At 42.7% G+C, this 16,536-nt stretch overlaps 1 protein-coding gene across 2 annotated transcripts in view; it reads right to left on the bottom strand.

Moving 5' to 3' along the window:
• Positions 1-485: 485 nt before the first annotated feature.
• The window catches only part of OSBP2 (oxysterol binding protein 2), a 426,310-nt gene continuing 410,259 nt past the window's right edge, over positions 486-16,536 (bottom strand). For both annotated transcript variants that reach the window (XM_082273351.1, XM_082273352.1), the window contains 2 exons: positions 5,776-5,996; positions 486-985 (listed from right to left, as the gene is read on the bottom strand). In XM_082273351.1, the coding sequence (XP_082129477.1) occupies positions 843-985; positions 5,776-5,996 (364 nt within the window). In that variant the 3' untranslated portion in view covers positions 486-842. The remainder of the gene's footprint in view (positions 986-5,775; positions 5,997-16,536) is intronic.

The following is a 16,536-nucleotide window of genomic DNA, read 5'->3' on the forward strand; positions in this document are numbered from 1 at the left end:
ATCAATAAAAGTGCACTAGTCAACTAAAAAATAAAGTGATGTTTTTACACAGTGATCTTTTTTTCCCCCATGTATTTCTGAATTCAATAAGCCATTGTTTCTTGTACAAAGAACTGTACAAATGGCCACTCACAAGAATTTCTGATATTTGCTGCTGCCCAAAAATAAAACACACTTCATTAATCGTTAACAAGAATATACATGTGAATATAATGTACATAAATAAAATTCCTAAAAGTACCGTCATTTCAAGTTCTTCTCGAAACCTAGGATTGTACTTGAAAGAATGACGCTGCTGAAAAGCCCAGAACTATTTATATATATATATATATATATATATATATACACAAATACATATACTGTATATATATATATATATATATATACATTATAGTATATATATATATATATATATATATATATATATATATATATATACAGTATATGTATTTGTATATATATATATATATATATATATATATATATATATACTTTATTGTGTGTGTGTATATACAGCAAAACTTAAATTAAACTGCAATAAAATAAATAATCTCCTCTCCCAACTATTATTATTTGCTACAAAAAGAAATTCTGATGTAGTAAAACAAAATTCTTTATCTTTAGAAAATATGTTTCGGATTCCGGATCTCTGCACCACTATTTATTACCCTCCCATTCAGATGCTTTGTGTTTTGGCATGTGTTTTGGTTTTCCCCACAACTTTTTGTCATTGGAAGTAGGCCTTTGCCATCTGTTCCTGAGCGCTGCCATAGTCTGTCTGTGAGGCACTCTGTGTGCCCAGCTTGAGGTGGTGAGATTTGTAGCTTTTTTTTTGTCCTATATCAGAAAATATCAGGACAGTTAGACCAGTCTTGATTTTCTTTGCACTCCCAGTATCCTCCTTTATAAACACAGATGAGCTCCCCAGTGAAAGAGTCGACTTTCCGCTCAAACCATAGTGGCTGATATCCTTCATAGTCATTACCTGCATTAAATAAAAATTGGTTAGTAAGAGCTGTGGCAATGCTGCACATAACCAATAAGGTTCTTATAACAACCTGAACATCATTCCATCTTAAACAACTATTCTCCAACTGGGCTAGGCAATACTCCAACACCAGCTAAACTGAAGGGCTAGAATGTATATTCCTACTAGATTATATCTGATCTACATGGATGGGCAAGGGCATAACTGAATTTATGCACAGGCAGTTTGTGATCTCCATGATTAGATGAGTGCTTTCCAGCACAGAAATCATAATGTTCAGTATGACTCCTGGCAGTGAAGAAACTGAGACCCCATTCGCACTAGCGCGACTTGTCAGGTGACTTGGTCGCCTGACAAGTCGCGGTGGGTCGCCTGCCATTGATTAGCACAGGACCCGTTCTAATAGGAGCGACACAAGTCGCTCCGACTTAGAAAAAGGGTCCTATACTACTTTGGGGCGACCTGGAGGCGACTTGCATTGACTTAAATGATATGAAGTCAGTGCATGTCGCGCCGTGCACCGCAACTTCACAGGTCGCCCCAGCAAGTCGCGTCGCCCCTGTCTGAACGGGGTCTGAATCAAGTTAATATCAGCATATACCTTTCTTGTTTTCTCTTCTTGTCTGCAGATACAAACTCAATGTAACAGTTCAGTGTTTATACTGGCATGAGCCTGTGGTGTGAGCAAGCCAGGATAAGCATTCTGAAAAGTTTTTGGACCAATCAAGGTACGAGAACCCCTTTTGGTGGAGAAAATCTCTGCTATCTCAGAGGCCACCCTAAAGCAGAAAGAGGCATATGGAGACCATCTACTTAAACCAGGAAAAATTGCAGCCTGATGGAGAATCCAAAATGGTATCAGCAGCCAAGTGTGCTCAGGATAATAGGCTCCATCAGGCATAATGAGAACAGAACACCTCGCCTTCAGTGCGCAGTGAGTCCTATGCCCCATCGCCTCATTGCTCTCCACTAAGGTCTCCAAATTGCTCCTCTAGAGGTAGCTCTAGAACCCCAGCATATAAAGACTCCCTGGTGGAGCTGCACCAGGACAGGGGACACACAGCAATTTCTCAAAGACTTACCCACTGAGGCAAACTACTAAAATACTAACAAAATATAGCTAAAATTGAAGCTGAAACTAGGGAGACTAAATTTGAAGACACTGCTCTCTTCCTGCAAGCTTAAGGATAAAACAATGAGGCAGGATCACAGAATTAAGGAACTATTATTGCAGCTTGGTGCTTAGTAAAATAGAAGTCACTGCTCCAATATCAGACACATTTGAGGGCTGCCAGAAGCCACTGAAGCAAATGGCCTACAGCCAACCCTGATATCTTTTAACAAATTCTGGGCAATTCTACAGAGCACAACACTGAAATAGATAAGGATGGTGACACAAACTGTGGTAAATTCACCTAAATTGTCAAAATTAAGTCCATAGAGCAACTCAGGGAAGAACGGGGCTCATTTCTTAAGGATACCTGGAGGCATTCTCAGCTGAAACATTTCTTTCATAGCTTGGGAAGCTCTTGAAAAATGATGTGTGGTGAGGATATAGAATATTAAAGTGTTAATGCTTGTCATATCAACGGTGGAACCAAAGCATAATCCTCCACATTGTGTAAAAAGGCTGTTTGATCCTGTCTTCTCTGATCTTCCCCTTGTTTTACTGACCCCAATCCATCTGCTGATAGAACAGAGCCTTGGGAGCACTCTGCACATGTTCGGTTTGGTGTGTCAGAGAGACAGGAGTCATGCAGCCTTATAGGACAGTCAGAGGAAAATGAAAACACCTCCTACAAGCTTTAACCAATGCTCAGTTTGACACAAGGTCACAAGACTGCTATATACTGCTGATGAAAAAAGGTATTTAGCAGTTTATACAGTATTTACTAAAATAATTGCGTTTTCATGTTCTATGTAATGTGGGAGACCAGATATAGTGAATGCAGGGTCCTGGGTTTAGTAATACTTTTTTATTTTTTTATATATACATTTTAATAATTTTAATACTGTTACAATAGAAAAAAAGAAACTTTTCTTACAACATTATCCATAAACCATAAATAATCCCCATACCCTCCTCCCTTCCCCTACCCTCCCCTTTTGCCTTATTTATCTATATTCAGTTTGATGTCTGTTCCTAGTTTCCCAGTATTTCTATTTGTTTAAGGGATCTGAAGTATTGATTTCAACATATTTACTGTTTTTTTTGTACTGTGTTCATTGGATATTCCCCTTGTCTAGTACCAATATACTCCATATTATAAACGTGGTTAATTCTACTACATCATTCTTTAACCACTTTACCGCTGCTCACTGAGCTGCTACTGTGGCAAAGTGGCTCGATAACGTCGGACGACGTAGACCTACGTCGCCAGACATTGCCCTCTCTCGGCTCGCTCCCGCTGTATTCAGTCACAGCGGGAGTCGGGCCAGGGGAGGAGCGGTGGTGATCACCGCCGGTCTTCCCCGATCGTCGGGGAATCGAGTGTGGAGATCTGCCCGCTTGTGTAAACAAAGCGGGCGGATCTCCTAAGTGACAGGCAGGGTCAGATTGCAGGGTTCACCATAGCTGAACCTGCGATCTGTCCCTGTGTCACTCAGTCACCTTCCCCCACACACGTTAGTAAGCACCAGGCATACATTAACCCCTCCCTCTCCAATAAAAATGAACCCCTTCCCTGCCAGTGTCATTTTGACAGTAACAGTGCATATGTATAGCACTGATTACTGTAGTAATGTCACTGGTACCCCCAAAAGTGTCAAAAATGTCAGTCAAGGGTCCAATCTGTCCGCCGCAATGTTGCAGTCCCGCAAAAAAAATTGTGGATCTCCACCATTACTCGTTAAAAAAAAAAACACCAAAAATGACAGAAATCTTTCCCTTAGTTAGTAAACGCAATAACTTTTGCGCAAACCAATCAAAATACGCTTATTGCATTTTTTTTTTACAAAAATATGTAGGAGAAAACAAATTGGCCTAAAATTATAAAAAATTTAGATTTTTACATTTTTTTGGGGGGGATTTCATATAAAAAATTTTGAAAAATATTGTTATTTTTTCAAAATTGTCGCTCTCTTTTTGTTTATAGCGCAAAAAGTAAAAATCACACAGGTGATCAAACACCACCAAAAGAAAGCTCTGTTTGTGGGAAAAAAAGGACGTAAATTTCGTTTGGGTACGGCGTTGCATGACTGCGCAATTGTCAGTTAAAGTCGCACAGTGCCGAATCACAAAAAGTGGCCCAGACGTAAAACAGCAAAATCCTCCGGTGGTAAAGTGGTTAAGGGTTGGACGCTCCATTTCCTGCAATTTTTTAGGGATTACTGCCTTTGTTGCATTTAATAAATTTGTAACTAATGTTGTTCTATATTGTTTTATTAGTAATGCTGTTTTATGAAGTAGGCACAGCCATGGGTCATCGGGGATGGCTACCTCAGTGACCTTTAGTAACACTTTAAGCCTCTCTTACTCTTTTAGTTTGGAGTCACAACTGGATGTCTATTTTTTTCTAAGTAGGAGAAAGATCTGGCCCTGATGATGGTCAAAAAGCCAAAATAACCAGGTGTTTTGCTTTTTGTTTTTTAAGGTTATTTTGGTAAACCCAAGGAAGCTTAGAAGCTAGCTGGTGCCTTTTTCATCCATATTCTTCAAAATTTAGGATGGTTGGTCTAAACTATGGCTCAGAGTACTAGCCTGCTTGGCATTAATGTATCAGAATATCTCAGCAGGCTGCTGGAGAGGTTGTGGTCTAGATGGAACAGTTTTCCATCTTTGGTGGGATTGTTCCATACTAAAACCATTTTGGTCTGCGGCACAGAATATAATGCATCAGTATTTGCAAATCCTGACCTGATGGCAATATTGTTTTATGATATCCCAAACTCTATTAAGCACTACAAAAAAGTCTATAATACCTCACTTTACATGCCTTATACCCATCTAATGGAAAATCAGTAGAGCCCCATCATTAATGGCTTAATAAAGTGAATGAGATCATTGGGAATCATAAGAGGACATAAGATGCAGTATGGATTTGTTTTATGTCCACTGAGGAGACACACAAAATGCTGAGTGCTCAAAGGAATTACAGAAAAATGTTTTACTGTTAAAATGGATGAAAGGATACAGAATCAGAAAAGCAGAGCATATCAAAAGAAATTACTTAATAGGTGTCATGCCTTTTAAAACTTGAAAACTCAGTTCCCTGCATAAAGAAGTCCAGAAAGCCATGTGATAACATTGTTTTTATCAGAAGACATTGCATTATGAAGGCTTGTTGTAAAACAGAAAGATGTCAGATCTTCAAATTTATATGTTTATGCATTTGCAGCTAAAATCAAAGTCTGCTGGAGGAGTAAAAGGACCAGCATTGCAGAATAAATTCTGCTGACATGTACGTAAAGTGCTACACATTTGGACTATAACTTATGGCTATCAAACATAATTAACTTTTCTAAATTTACTACAAAATTAAATTTGCATTCTGATTTGAATAATACTGTTCTTGTCCTACTGTGTTCTATTCAGTGTTCTCCTTTAGCTCATCTATAGTTTTTTTTTCTACAAACATTGATGGGTAGAACTACTACCTGAGCAGTAAATGGGGTTCAAATTAAGGACCCCAGAAGCACTGAAAGGGCACCTATAAACACTAACCTTATATTATTATTCTGTGATAGAACTCCTATGTGTAAGTCTAAAGGATACACTTCTAGAGAAATGGGTCTGCTTCTCAAGAAAGACTCTTCATATTTTAAAATAAAAACAGCAGGTAGTTTACCATCTTCTAAAGCCTCTACAGCTTCTGCTTCTCGTCTTCTTCGCACAGCCCTCTGCTTCTCTTCCAGGCGCTGCTTCTCCACGTTTGCCTCATCCCACTTGCCATTCTCCATTAGCCTCTGGTCTGGTCTATGCCGGCTATCGGTGGGGGCAGTGCTGTCATCAGGCTCATTAAGAGTAAGTGCAAGTTCAGAGAAAAAGTACATATTCTCTGCATTCTCACTAAAAAGACAACAGAAAAAGAGGAAATTGATTTAAATACAGCACACCCATATCTGCCTAGCATATCCTAGATAAGGCTCCAGTAATTTGTAGAAAAATGTAAAATTAGCAGCTACAAATACTGTAGCTACTGACTTTTGATAAACATGTACTCAACAACTCAAGGATCCAATGTTGTCATCACCTGAGCAAGTTCTTTGCCAGTCTTTGGGTTCCCGGGACTGCCATCTTGTGTGTGTGACTTCCCACTGGCTCACAGCCGACTCCCCACTGCACACGTTTGCGACATGCTGTGCTTTCTAAATAGTCCGCAGCTTTCTGAGACATGTCCTAGGGGGTTGCGGGTGTGGGGGGGGGGGGGTATCAACTTCCACTCTGTTTGCCTAGGCAAGCAGAGCATAAGTGAGAGTGGTACCTGTCAAAAATAGGCATGTAGATGTAGAATCCTCCTAGGTAGGTGCTAGGGAGAGAAAGTATAGTTTTGAATCCTATCTGCTTACCAGAGGGATTGCAGGTAAATCTATATTTTTCTCTGCCTAGCAGAGAGCAGAATCTGCTAGTGAGGTCTTCTCAATGTGCTCAGGTGCAACTCAGTCTGTCTGCAGAGTGTTTCACACTGGTCCAATAGGGAGGCATATTGGACAGTGGGAGGAAACCTGACGAATTAGTGCACAGACGTTTAATACAGCCCTGGTGATTTGGCAGAGGAAAGTGCCTCAGTGAATGCTGCGTTACTGTATAAATTCCAGGAGCACATGTGCTCGGGGACTTTTGTCTGGAAAGTGGATTCCCAGAGGGAGGGGGCAGCTGTCTCCCCCTCTGTAGAGTTGCCATGTGGCCTCAGGTAATCGACCTGAGGGCCTACAGAGCTAGTGAGGAACTGAATCCAGCGGTCCTGTAAAGCTGACTGAGAGGGGAGACACTGGAGGATCTGATTCTGCAGTACAGTGAGTACAGATCTATGTCAAGGGGCCTGGCCTGAGGGGGGGCACCCCTGCAGCTAGAAGAGTTAGTGGATGGGTGTCAGTAAAGGGGATGCTAGTGAGTATCCTGAAGAGAATGTAGATCACCAAGTCTATTGCTGGAGAGAAAAAGCAAGGGGACTTAACCCTTTCCATACTTGTGGCAGTATGGTTTAATCAGTGTTTAAGCAACCTGGTGAGGCCAAGTGAGAGCTGTCCTTATCCATAAACATGCACATAGTTCCAGTTGGAGTATCCCACTATTCCCTTCTCCCATCCAAGTTCCACAATAAATACTAAAAAACAATACCCCTGGACTGTTTATTGAGCAATGAGTCATTGGGAGTAAGTATGAATGTGTGAACTGTACCCTAAGTAACTGCTGGTAATCAGAGGAGGCCCACCAAATCATCATACAGAGAAATATGTGAAAACAAACAATGTGTCTGGTGGGGTTTAACCCTTTTTCACAAGCACATTGGTCTCTGAATGCTTGATCTCAATGCACAAGTTTCATACTATGTGGTAGCAGCTCTTTGGGCTATTTGTGGACACTTGAGGGTTGATTTACTAAACCTGAAAATGTGGTGCAGTTATCCGTGGTAGCCAATCAGCTTCTAACTTCAGCTTGTTTAAAGAGAGAATACATATATATATTTATATATAAATATATATATAACTTTATGATACAACACTGAAGAGATTACACTTTGCTACAATATAAAGTAGTGAGTGTACAGCTTGTATCAAGAGTGTCAATTTGATGTCCCCTCAAAAAACTCAACACACAGCCAATAATGTCTAAACGGCTGGCAACAAAAGTGAGTACACCCCTAAGTGAAAATGTCCAAAATGGGCCCAATTAGCCATTTTCCCTCCCTGGTGTCATGTGACTCGTTAGTGTAACAAGCTCTCAGGTGTGAATGCAGTGCAGGTGTGTTAAATTTGGTGTTATCGCTCTCACTCTCTCATACTCATCATGGAAATGAACTCTGAGGATCTGAAAAAAATAATTGTTGCTCTACATAAAGATGGCCTAGGCTATAAGAAGATTGCCAAGACCCTGAAACTGAGTTGCAGCACGGTGGCCAAGACCATACAGCGGTTTGACAAGACAGGTTCCACTCAGAACTGGCCATGCCATGGTCGACCAAAGAAGTTGATTGCACATGCTCAGTATCATATCCAGAGGTTGTCTTTGGGAAATAGATGTACGAGTGCTGCCAGCGTTGTTGCAGAGGTTGAAGGGGTGGGGGGTCAGACTGTCAGTGCTCAGACCATACGCTGCACACTGCATCAAATTGGTCTGCATGACTGTCATCCGAGAAGGAAGCCTCTTCTAAAGATGATGCACAAGAAAGCCCACAAACAGTTTGCTGAAGACAAGCAGACTAAGGGCATGAATTACTGGGACTATGTCCTGTGGTCTGATGAGACCAAGATAAACATATTTGGTTCAGATGGTGTCAAGCGTGTGTGGTGGCAACCAGGTAAGGAGTAGAAAAAGACAAGTGTGTCTTGCCTACAGTCAAGCATGGTGGTGGGAGTGTCATGGTCTAGGGCTGCATGAGTGCTGCCGGCACTGGGGAGCTACAGTTCATTGAGGGAACCATGAATGCCAACATGTACTGTGACATACTGAAGCAGAGCATCATCCCCTCCCTTCAGAGACTGGGCCGAAGGGCAGTATTCCAACATGATAATGACCCCAAACTCACCTCCAAGATGACCACTGCCTTGCTAAAGAAGCGGAGGGTAAAGGTGATGGACTGGCCAAGCATGTGAAAAGGCTGCCCTATGCTCTTTGTGCAAAAACGTGCAAACAATGAAAACATGGGGGTGGAACGGGGTGGGGATTTCTGAAATGCCTACTGTGATCGAAGCCTAAAACAGTTTGCCCTGAAGTTTAGATTTCTTATGATCCAGTGAAGTCTACTTTCATCACTAACACACTCAGGTCTATGACAGCCATCACTACACAGATGTGACAGGTACACTTAGTCTGGTGTGTGAGGCTTGGGTCTGTTTATAACAGCAATTACTGGGCAGGATGGACAGGACAGATCCCTGGACCCCTCATCTACTCCATGCCCGCCCAGTGATCAGGGATTGTAGAGCAGCGATTGGTAAAAAAGTGGATTGTGCAATCATGGAGGATTTCTTCATCCTCCTCCCTGCAGCTGGGCTCCTCATTCTGCAGACTGGGCTGCAGCATGGAGTGGGACTTGCTGCCCGGTCTTCACTTCAGGAGGTGGCAGCGGCCTCACCTGAAGAACAGCTGAGCTAAGAAGATACAGCAGAGATCCTGGGGGAAGGAGGAGGTAGACACAACGCCCCTTTCAATGTGGCACTCAAGGCAGATGACCCACTTCCCCTAGTTTCAGCCCTGTGAGCACATAACTGGCAAGTTAAAAAAAGCAGTTCAGACTGGGTCCCCAGACCTAATGGTGTACTACCCCCTTTGTACAATCTATATTTTGTACAATTCTATATTTTGTATGCTACATGCTTTTCATTACAGGCATTTTTAATTTTAATAATTGCTACCATCATTTATTTTTCTGAAAGTGCACCAAAAGTCCTGCATGCTGGGTCTTTGGTATGCCTTTAGAAAATGTGACAAAAATGCACAACCTAATAAAATTCAATGGGACTGTGCCTAAAAACACGATGGAACTGTGCATACACTACATGCTGTGGCCAAAACACGACGCACTAGTATGAATCTAGTCTAAATGTCAGATTTAATTGTCAGTTCCTAGTGCAGCTTATAAAATGGAACAATCTAATTTTTTACATAAGCCCTGTCTCTATCCTTTGTTAGACCTCATTGTTGCCCTCATTTTAAATACCTGCCATTAAAGCAGTTTCATGAGAAATAGCCTGTCAGCAAAGGTTAATGAAATCCGTGTGCATGCAGCATTGGAGGGAAGCTGGCTTATCACAATGTACAGTGATTCGATGCAGAATATTGCTTTTTCATAGTCTCTCCAAGTACAAAAAACAAGACAAGATAGAACACATATACTGTACATTGCACTATAAACCTGATGACCTTTATTTAGAAAAAACGTTTTTGAGGAAAAGATACAGGCTGCTATTGCTGACCTTTGTTTCCCAAAATGCTAGCTGCCTTCCTGCATTGCTGATCCAAAGACTTCAATATTTGGAGTCACTTACCTAGGACAAGTATGCAGATCAAGTGTTATGACTTTGTGTGTTTCATACTTTTTCTGGGTCACTTTACTAGATATCTGCACCCAAGATATGACGGTGCATTTTGCCATTAAAAGTCACTGCAGTCAATTAAAACTAGCTGCAACATCACATGCATATGTGTTCTCATCTGCAACTGATTTATTGCTATAGGCAAAGAGTAATATATGACTGAGGGACCTGCAGAATGCAGAGGCTCCGATATATTTAAACAATAAACACTTGACCCATCCCCCCTTCCAAAATGACCAGACTATACATCTTATTTGGAGTCGAATGGCCATAGCAGTCTTTTTATTACAAAACATTAAATACAACATTCACAAGAAAACAAGTTTTAATGCATATAATACGGTAAATGTGTACCAAATAAACCAACCTCAGCTTATGCCCGGTCTAAGGTCTTTGAAGGCCTATATAGTCACGATTAACCAGGTGTATCTACCACCCAATCAAAGGCCCCCAGCCGCAACTACACCGGCTCAGGGACAATAAACTACTTATGTACTACCAGATACAACCTAATAAATACTCAGATGTTACCACCGTATTGTTAGTATGGGACACCCATACCTCAGATGCACCCCATCCACAATTTTCCACAATTATTTAACCAGCACCGCCTTCAAAGACCCAATGGACCCCCTGCTAAAGCACATGAGCATGACACCTTATGCATGTGTTGCACACCAAATCTGGAAGGCCGGTTGAATACCCTCCTTCTATCCCAGATACCACAAATCAATGCTGGTGGCATTCAGATGCATACCATCTCTTCTCAGATATTGCCAGGACTCATGCTCTAGCTCTCAATGACATATTGCCAGGTCCTCATTTCAGGAAAAAACCTTGCTACCTCCTTGTTCACCTTTATTCTGGCTTTGTTGATCTTTTCAACAGAGTGAGCCATATGCCACTCAGACCTGGCAACTATATCGGACTACACAAATATGGCATCCTTGAAAAAAATGACTGAAGTCATAAAAGAATAAATAAAAAAACCCAACTTAATATCCTATTAAAAAGGTTTGCGCATGGAGCGAAAGCCAAGGTCATTGCCCCCCTCATGCAAGAGGACCACATCAGGGGGCCTGACCAATCTACAATAAAGATGCATGTCAGGCAAGATCATAGACCGCAGGATTCCTGGAACGCCCAGCCAGCGAACTCTGACCTAAATCCTGGACAAGCATAACTGCCTACCCTCTGTCATAACCTCTGTCCACCTGGCACCCCAAAAAAACGTACAACTGACCCAGGATCCACACCAAACACTCCTCGGAATCAGCAAGAGAAAAGAAAATGGGACAGGGAGATACAACTTTCCCAAGATTCCTAACCATATCAACAAACAATGAGAGGATAGGAAACACATTAAATAATGAAGACAGGTTGTACCCTATAAGACGGCACAACTTAGCCCCACCCAACAGATAGCAAACCTTAGAAGGCACAATAAATGAGAGCACACATATGACCAAAATCTGACTGATTCCCACCGCCCAATGCGCTGAATGACCTGGTCATCTAAGTCCCCATCAAACTGCTTCCATTGCTGCCCCAATCCGAAAGTAATGAGAAGAATCTGCACTCCAACCCGCAGATGACAGGCATTTCATGAACACTGCTCTAAACTGGAATCAATACATTGCTGTCCCATCCACATGCATAAAGAAAACTCCCAGAAGAGTGAAAAAACCCCCACAGCCTGGACAGGAAAAACTGGAGAAGAGGGAACCACACACACCTCAATCCAAGAACCCCTCCTACTGATCCGTGTTAGATTTTCTTAACAGAATACCCAATGTAGTGTCCCGTAACCATACATTCTGTACGCTTAAACCACCCTCACCATGTTTTTATCTGGCTCACCAATTCCCCCTCCCGAAAAGCCCCAAAAAAGGCCAGCACAAAAATGGCCCAGAACAAAGCAATCTCATAGGTGGAAGAACAAACCCTATCAAAGTGACCCACTGCAGCACCAAATGAAACTGGGCGTCGAGCATCCACCACAGAACCACCATTCCCATAATTCCACATAGCCTGCCTGGCCAGAAAAAACCTAAGTAACATCTCTGTGACCCGACAACCTAAACATGAAAACCAGACCAGCCAACTTCTGAGACATAGCAGAGACAGACACACCTCCTTCAAAATTCCTGCCAATAAAATAAAGCAACACATATACATCAACGCCTCACAAGAACACCCCCCAACTTCCTTCACCAGATCACTCCATTCCTGCCACACTCTGTAGTATGAGGACCAAACTGACACACATACTAAATGAAGAATTGAGAACTTGGAAGCGGCAATGCAATGCTCCACAGATGCTTGGTGCATGGAATTCCGCGTTGCTTGGCTTACAGTGCCAACTGACAGAATCTGTCCCACTGAAAACTAAACAAAGCATTAGCAACTGAGTTATCAACTCCTGGAATGTGCACCATTTCATGGACAGTACATTGGAGAACAGTTCCAGAACAGCCAAATTACGCACTAAACCAACCTCCCTCCATTCCACTGGCCAGCTCTCAGCACTTCAACGACCCTGACAGTAGGTTCCATAACCAGTAGAGCCCGCCATGTTAGTGAACAGTTCTAGATCAAAACTGGAAACCACCTTCTCCTTCCAAAGAAAGTGACCATTGCAAGAAACCAGAAATGAATCCCACACTCGCAAGTCCTTACGCTGATCCTGCCCCAGCTGAATATAAGGATGTGGCACCTTAATGCCAACTGTAGCAGCTGTAGCAGCCACCAGCCATCTACAGAAAACATGGCCCATGGGCATAGTGCAACAAGCAAAATTCAACTTGCTCAAGAGAGATTGCAAAGCACGAAGTTGAATTTATTTGCATTACCTGGTGGCAGAAACCCTCCCCTTCAGATCTTCAAGTTCATCCAAAGGCAAACGGCATTCCATCGCCACGGTGTCTATGACAATACCTAAAAACCAACTCAGTGGCAGGACCCTCCATCTTGTCAGGGGCCAATGGCACACCAAAAAGCTCAAAAACATGTTGGACCGTGGCCAAAAGTGCGGCACAGAAAGTACTTCCAGCAGGCCCTATGGACAAAAGTCATCTAAATAATGGATGACCGAATAAAGCCCAGAAACATCACAAACTACCCATTCCAAAATGGAACTTAACATTTCAAACAACGGACAAGAAATGGCACAGCCAATTGGTAAACATCTATCAACAAAAATTTTGCCTTGCCATTTTCACCGCAGCAGATGGCAACCACTAGGATCAGTCTTGGCCAACAACGAACCTTTACCATACCTACGAACCCACGACACTGCCATATCAAAAGAAGTATAGGACACTGTGCAAACCTCCAGATCAATGGCATCATTCACTGAACCCACAAGTGACGAATGAGGCGTAACTTATTGTGTTCTGTTTTGGGGATAATATTGAAAGGGGAAATACTGGCGGTGAATCAAAACGAACAGCCATGTGAACCAAAGCAATTTCTTTGAAACGTTTTCCTGAAAACGACCGCTGGATGTAAATTAGATTACTGCAAGTTATCTGCCATAGGAGGAACAACCAGCAACTGGCAGGGTATCAAAACCCTATGAGAAACCCAGCTGCAACACACAAGCTGCCTCCCTGTTAGGATAAAGCTTTAGGAATTGCGCCATCTTTTCTACCCTCACCAGCATCTTCCCTCTTTCCAGCGTTGCCTCATTTTCCTTTTCCTTGCTTAGAGCATATGTACAGCGCATGAGACCCTCCACACCCTGAACAGTCATGACGGAAACAACACGCAGTGCCAAACTTGCAAGATCCGGCATTGAATTGCCAACATAATCTCCTGCGATTTGTGGCCGGTTGTGAAGAGGCTGCTGCACCCCTGGCCCCGCCCTGAAAGGGAGTAACCAAACTTCCTTGAGACTACATCAGTTTTATCCAGAGACTGATATTCTTGTGGTCCCTCCGTAAGGAAGGTCAGACTGCCTTGCGCTGATGAAATTGCTCGTCATATCGAAACCATGCAACCCCACCATAGACTTGCTTCGCCGATAGGGTCCAGATAATGAAAAACCCTGGCGACTCCTTTGTCAGCCACTTTGTCGCTTGAAGCCTTACCGAGTTCAGTAGTTACCAGTTTCCCTTACCTAAGATGTCAGCGCCTGCACCTGAAGTCGATTGAAGAATCGGCTCGGGTGAGGACATCGCTGGATCCCTGGACAGGTAAGTGTCCTTATATTAAAAGTCAGCAGCTATGGTATTTGTAGCTGCTGATTTAATTTTGGGGGGGGGGGGGAGACTGGAGTTCCTCTTTAACTTTTTCGGAGTTACAGTAGCTCTTCTATTGTATTGGACTACATGGCCCAATGAGCCTTGGCTGTCCATGATCTTGTTGCCAGTGTCTTGGACCACTTTTGGTAGGTTCTGACAAGTCAACCTTCAAACCTGGAACATCCCACAACAGCTGCAGTTTTGGAGATACTGACTTCTAAGCATTGCAATTTGGCCCTTGTCAAAGTTGCTTATATCCTTACACTTGCCCATTTTTTCTGCTTTTACCATATAAACTTCAGAGACAACATGTTCTTGTGCTGCCTAAAAAATTCCACCCACTTCATGTGCCATAGTTACAAGGTAATCAATGTTATTAACTTTACCTGTCAGTGGGCCTAATGTTATGACTGATTATTGTATGTTGGCCTTCTTATCTTGTGTATTTTGTCCTAATACAAAATGGAGAGCTTTAAAGGCAGCTTAAAGGGATATTAACCATTTTTACTACATCTTTAGTCCCAACAAAGCAGAAATAAATGTAATTTAAAAGGTAAAAGGTTAGGGTGAAGAAACAAATCTTTTGAAATCTCAACTTGTTACCAAAGAAGTGTAAACATCTTCACTTTTAGGGATCTTTCACACTGTGCGCCTTCCGATGAGGTCCGTTCTGTTCACCGAGGGATCGATCCGCCGATCCCCGCTGAGCAGGTGGATGACAGCTCACAGCACACAGAGCGGAGACAGAACTGTCCGATTCCCCACTGTCCGCTATAGGGGAATCGGATGAGAACGGACCGCCTGTCCGTTCTCATTCGATTCGCTGGACGGATGGAAAATAGGGTTTCCATCCGTCTGGATTTCACAGACAGGATCGGAAGCGGATAGCAGCGGGTGTCAGCGGTATGTTTCCGCTGACATCCGCTGCCCCATAGGGATGCATGGAGGATCCGATCAGGTCCGCCTAAAAAACTGACAGGCGGATCTGATCGGATCGTTCATGTGAAAGGACCCTAAAGCCTCGTACACACGTACCGATCGTCGGCTAAACGATCGGCCTTCTTTTGTCCAGGGCTGCCGTGTCTGTTGAAAACTGCAAAAGACTGCACACGAATTTTGTCGGCCAACAACAGCCGACTGCAGAAGTGATGTCATGTGATGGTTAACTTTCCTTGTCTTTTTTCTTTTCTGAGCATGCCCAGTCTTGCTAATCTGCTGTCTGTCGGCCGAAATCTGTACTGACTGGCGAACAATCGGCCGTTCTGGTGTTGGCCAACAAAAATTTTAATGCTTGCACGACAGATTCTGTTTGGCCGAAAATGCGCTGTCGGAAGCATCATACTAACAAGCCTAAAATCGGCCGATCGGTCGTCGGCCGAATATTTACGGCTGACAATCGGTATGTGTGTACGGGGCTTAAGACTAAGTTTAGATGTGTGGTTGAGGGGCGATGAAAATGCACCCTCCAAACGCTCCCTCCCTTGCAAATGGCAGCGGATAGAAGTTTACATGCTGTGGTCATGATTCTTGATCCAAAAACTAGTCAACATGTCACGATTGGAGGAAAGCAAGCGCACCAAAAGCAACCCGTTCAACCAAACAGGCTTTGCATCCATCCATTGACGGATGAAAAACGGACATCAATGCATCTCTATGGAAAAACAGATGTAGATGGATAATCATCCATTCATATCCACTTCCATCCGCTTCCATCAACATCCGTTTTTTGGAACGGATCAAAGCTCTATTTTTCTTCTGTTAAAAAAACTGATTGGACGAAACACGAATGTAAACAGAAAAACAGTCCATTTTTGCATGAAAAAATGGCTCTGGGATTCAAGTGGTTAAGGCTCTAGCTAGAGGATGTATAAAACGGACGTAAAAACAGATGAAAAACCAATGTAATCTTCACCTGTTTTTTCTTTGTTCACACCAAAGAAACGCGGTTTGATGCGTTCCGTATGCTTTTCTGTATGCGCATTTTTGGCAAATTTTTTATGCGTTTTTAATATGGTTCACTGCATTTTTTCCCTTTGTTTCATAGCCTTAAATAGGGACATGTGTTTTCCAGTGCATTTTTGGTGCATTTAGGTGCATTCCGGGGGA

This window comes from Pelophylax lessonae (assembly GCF_965119305.1).
Source record: "Pelophylax lessonae genome assembly, chromosome: 1".
NCBI classification, from domain to species: Eukaryota; Metazoa; Chordata; class Amphibia; order Anura; family Ranidae; genus Pelophylax; species Pelophylax lessonae.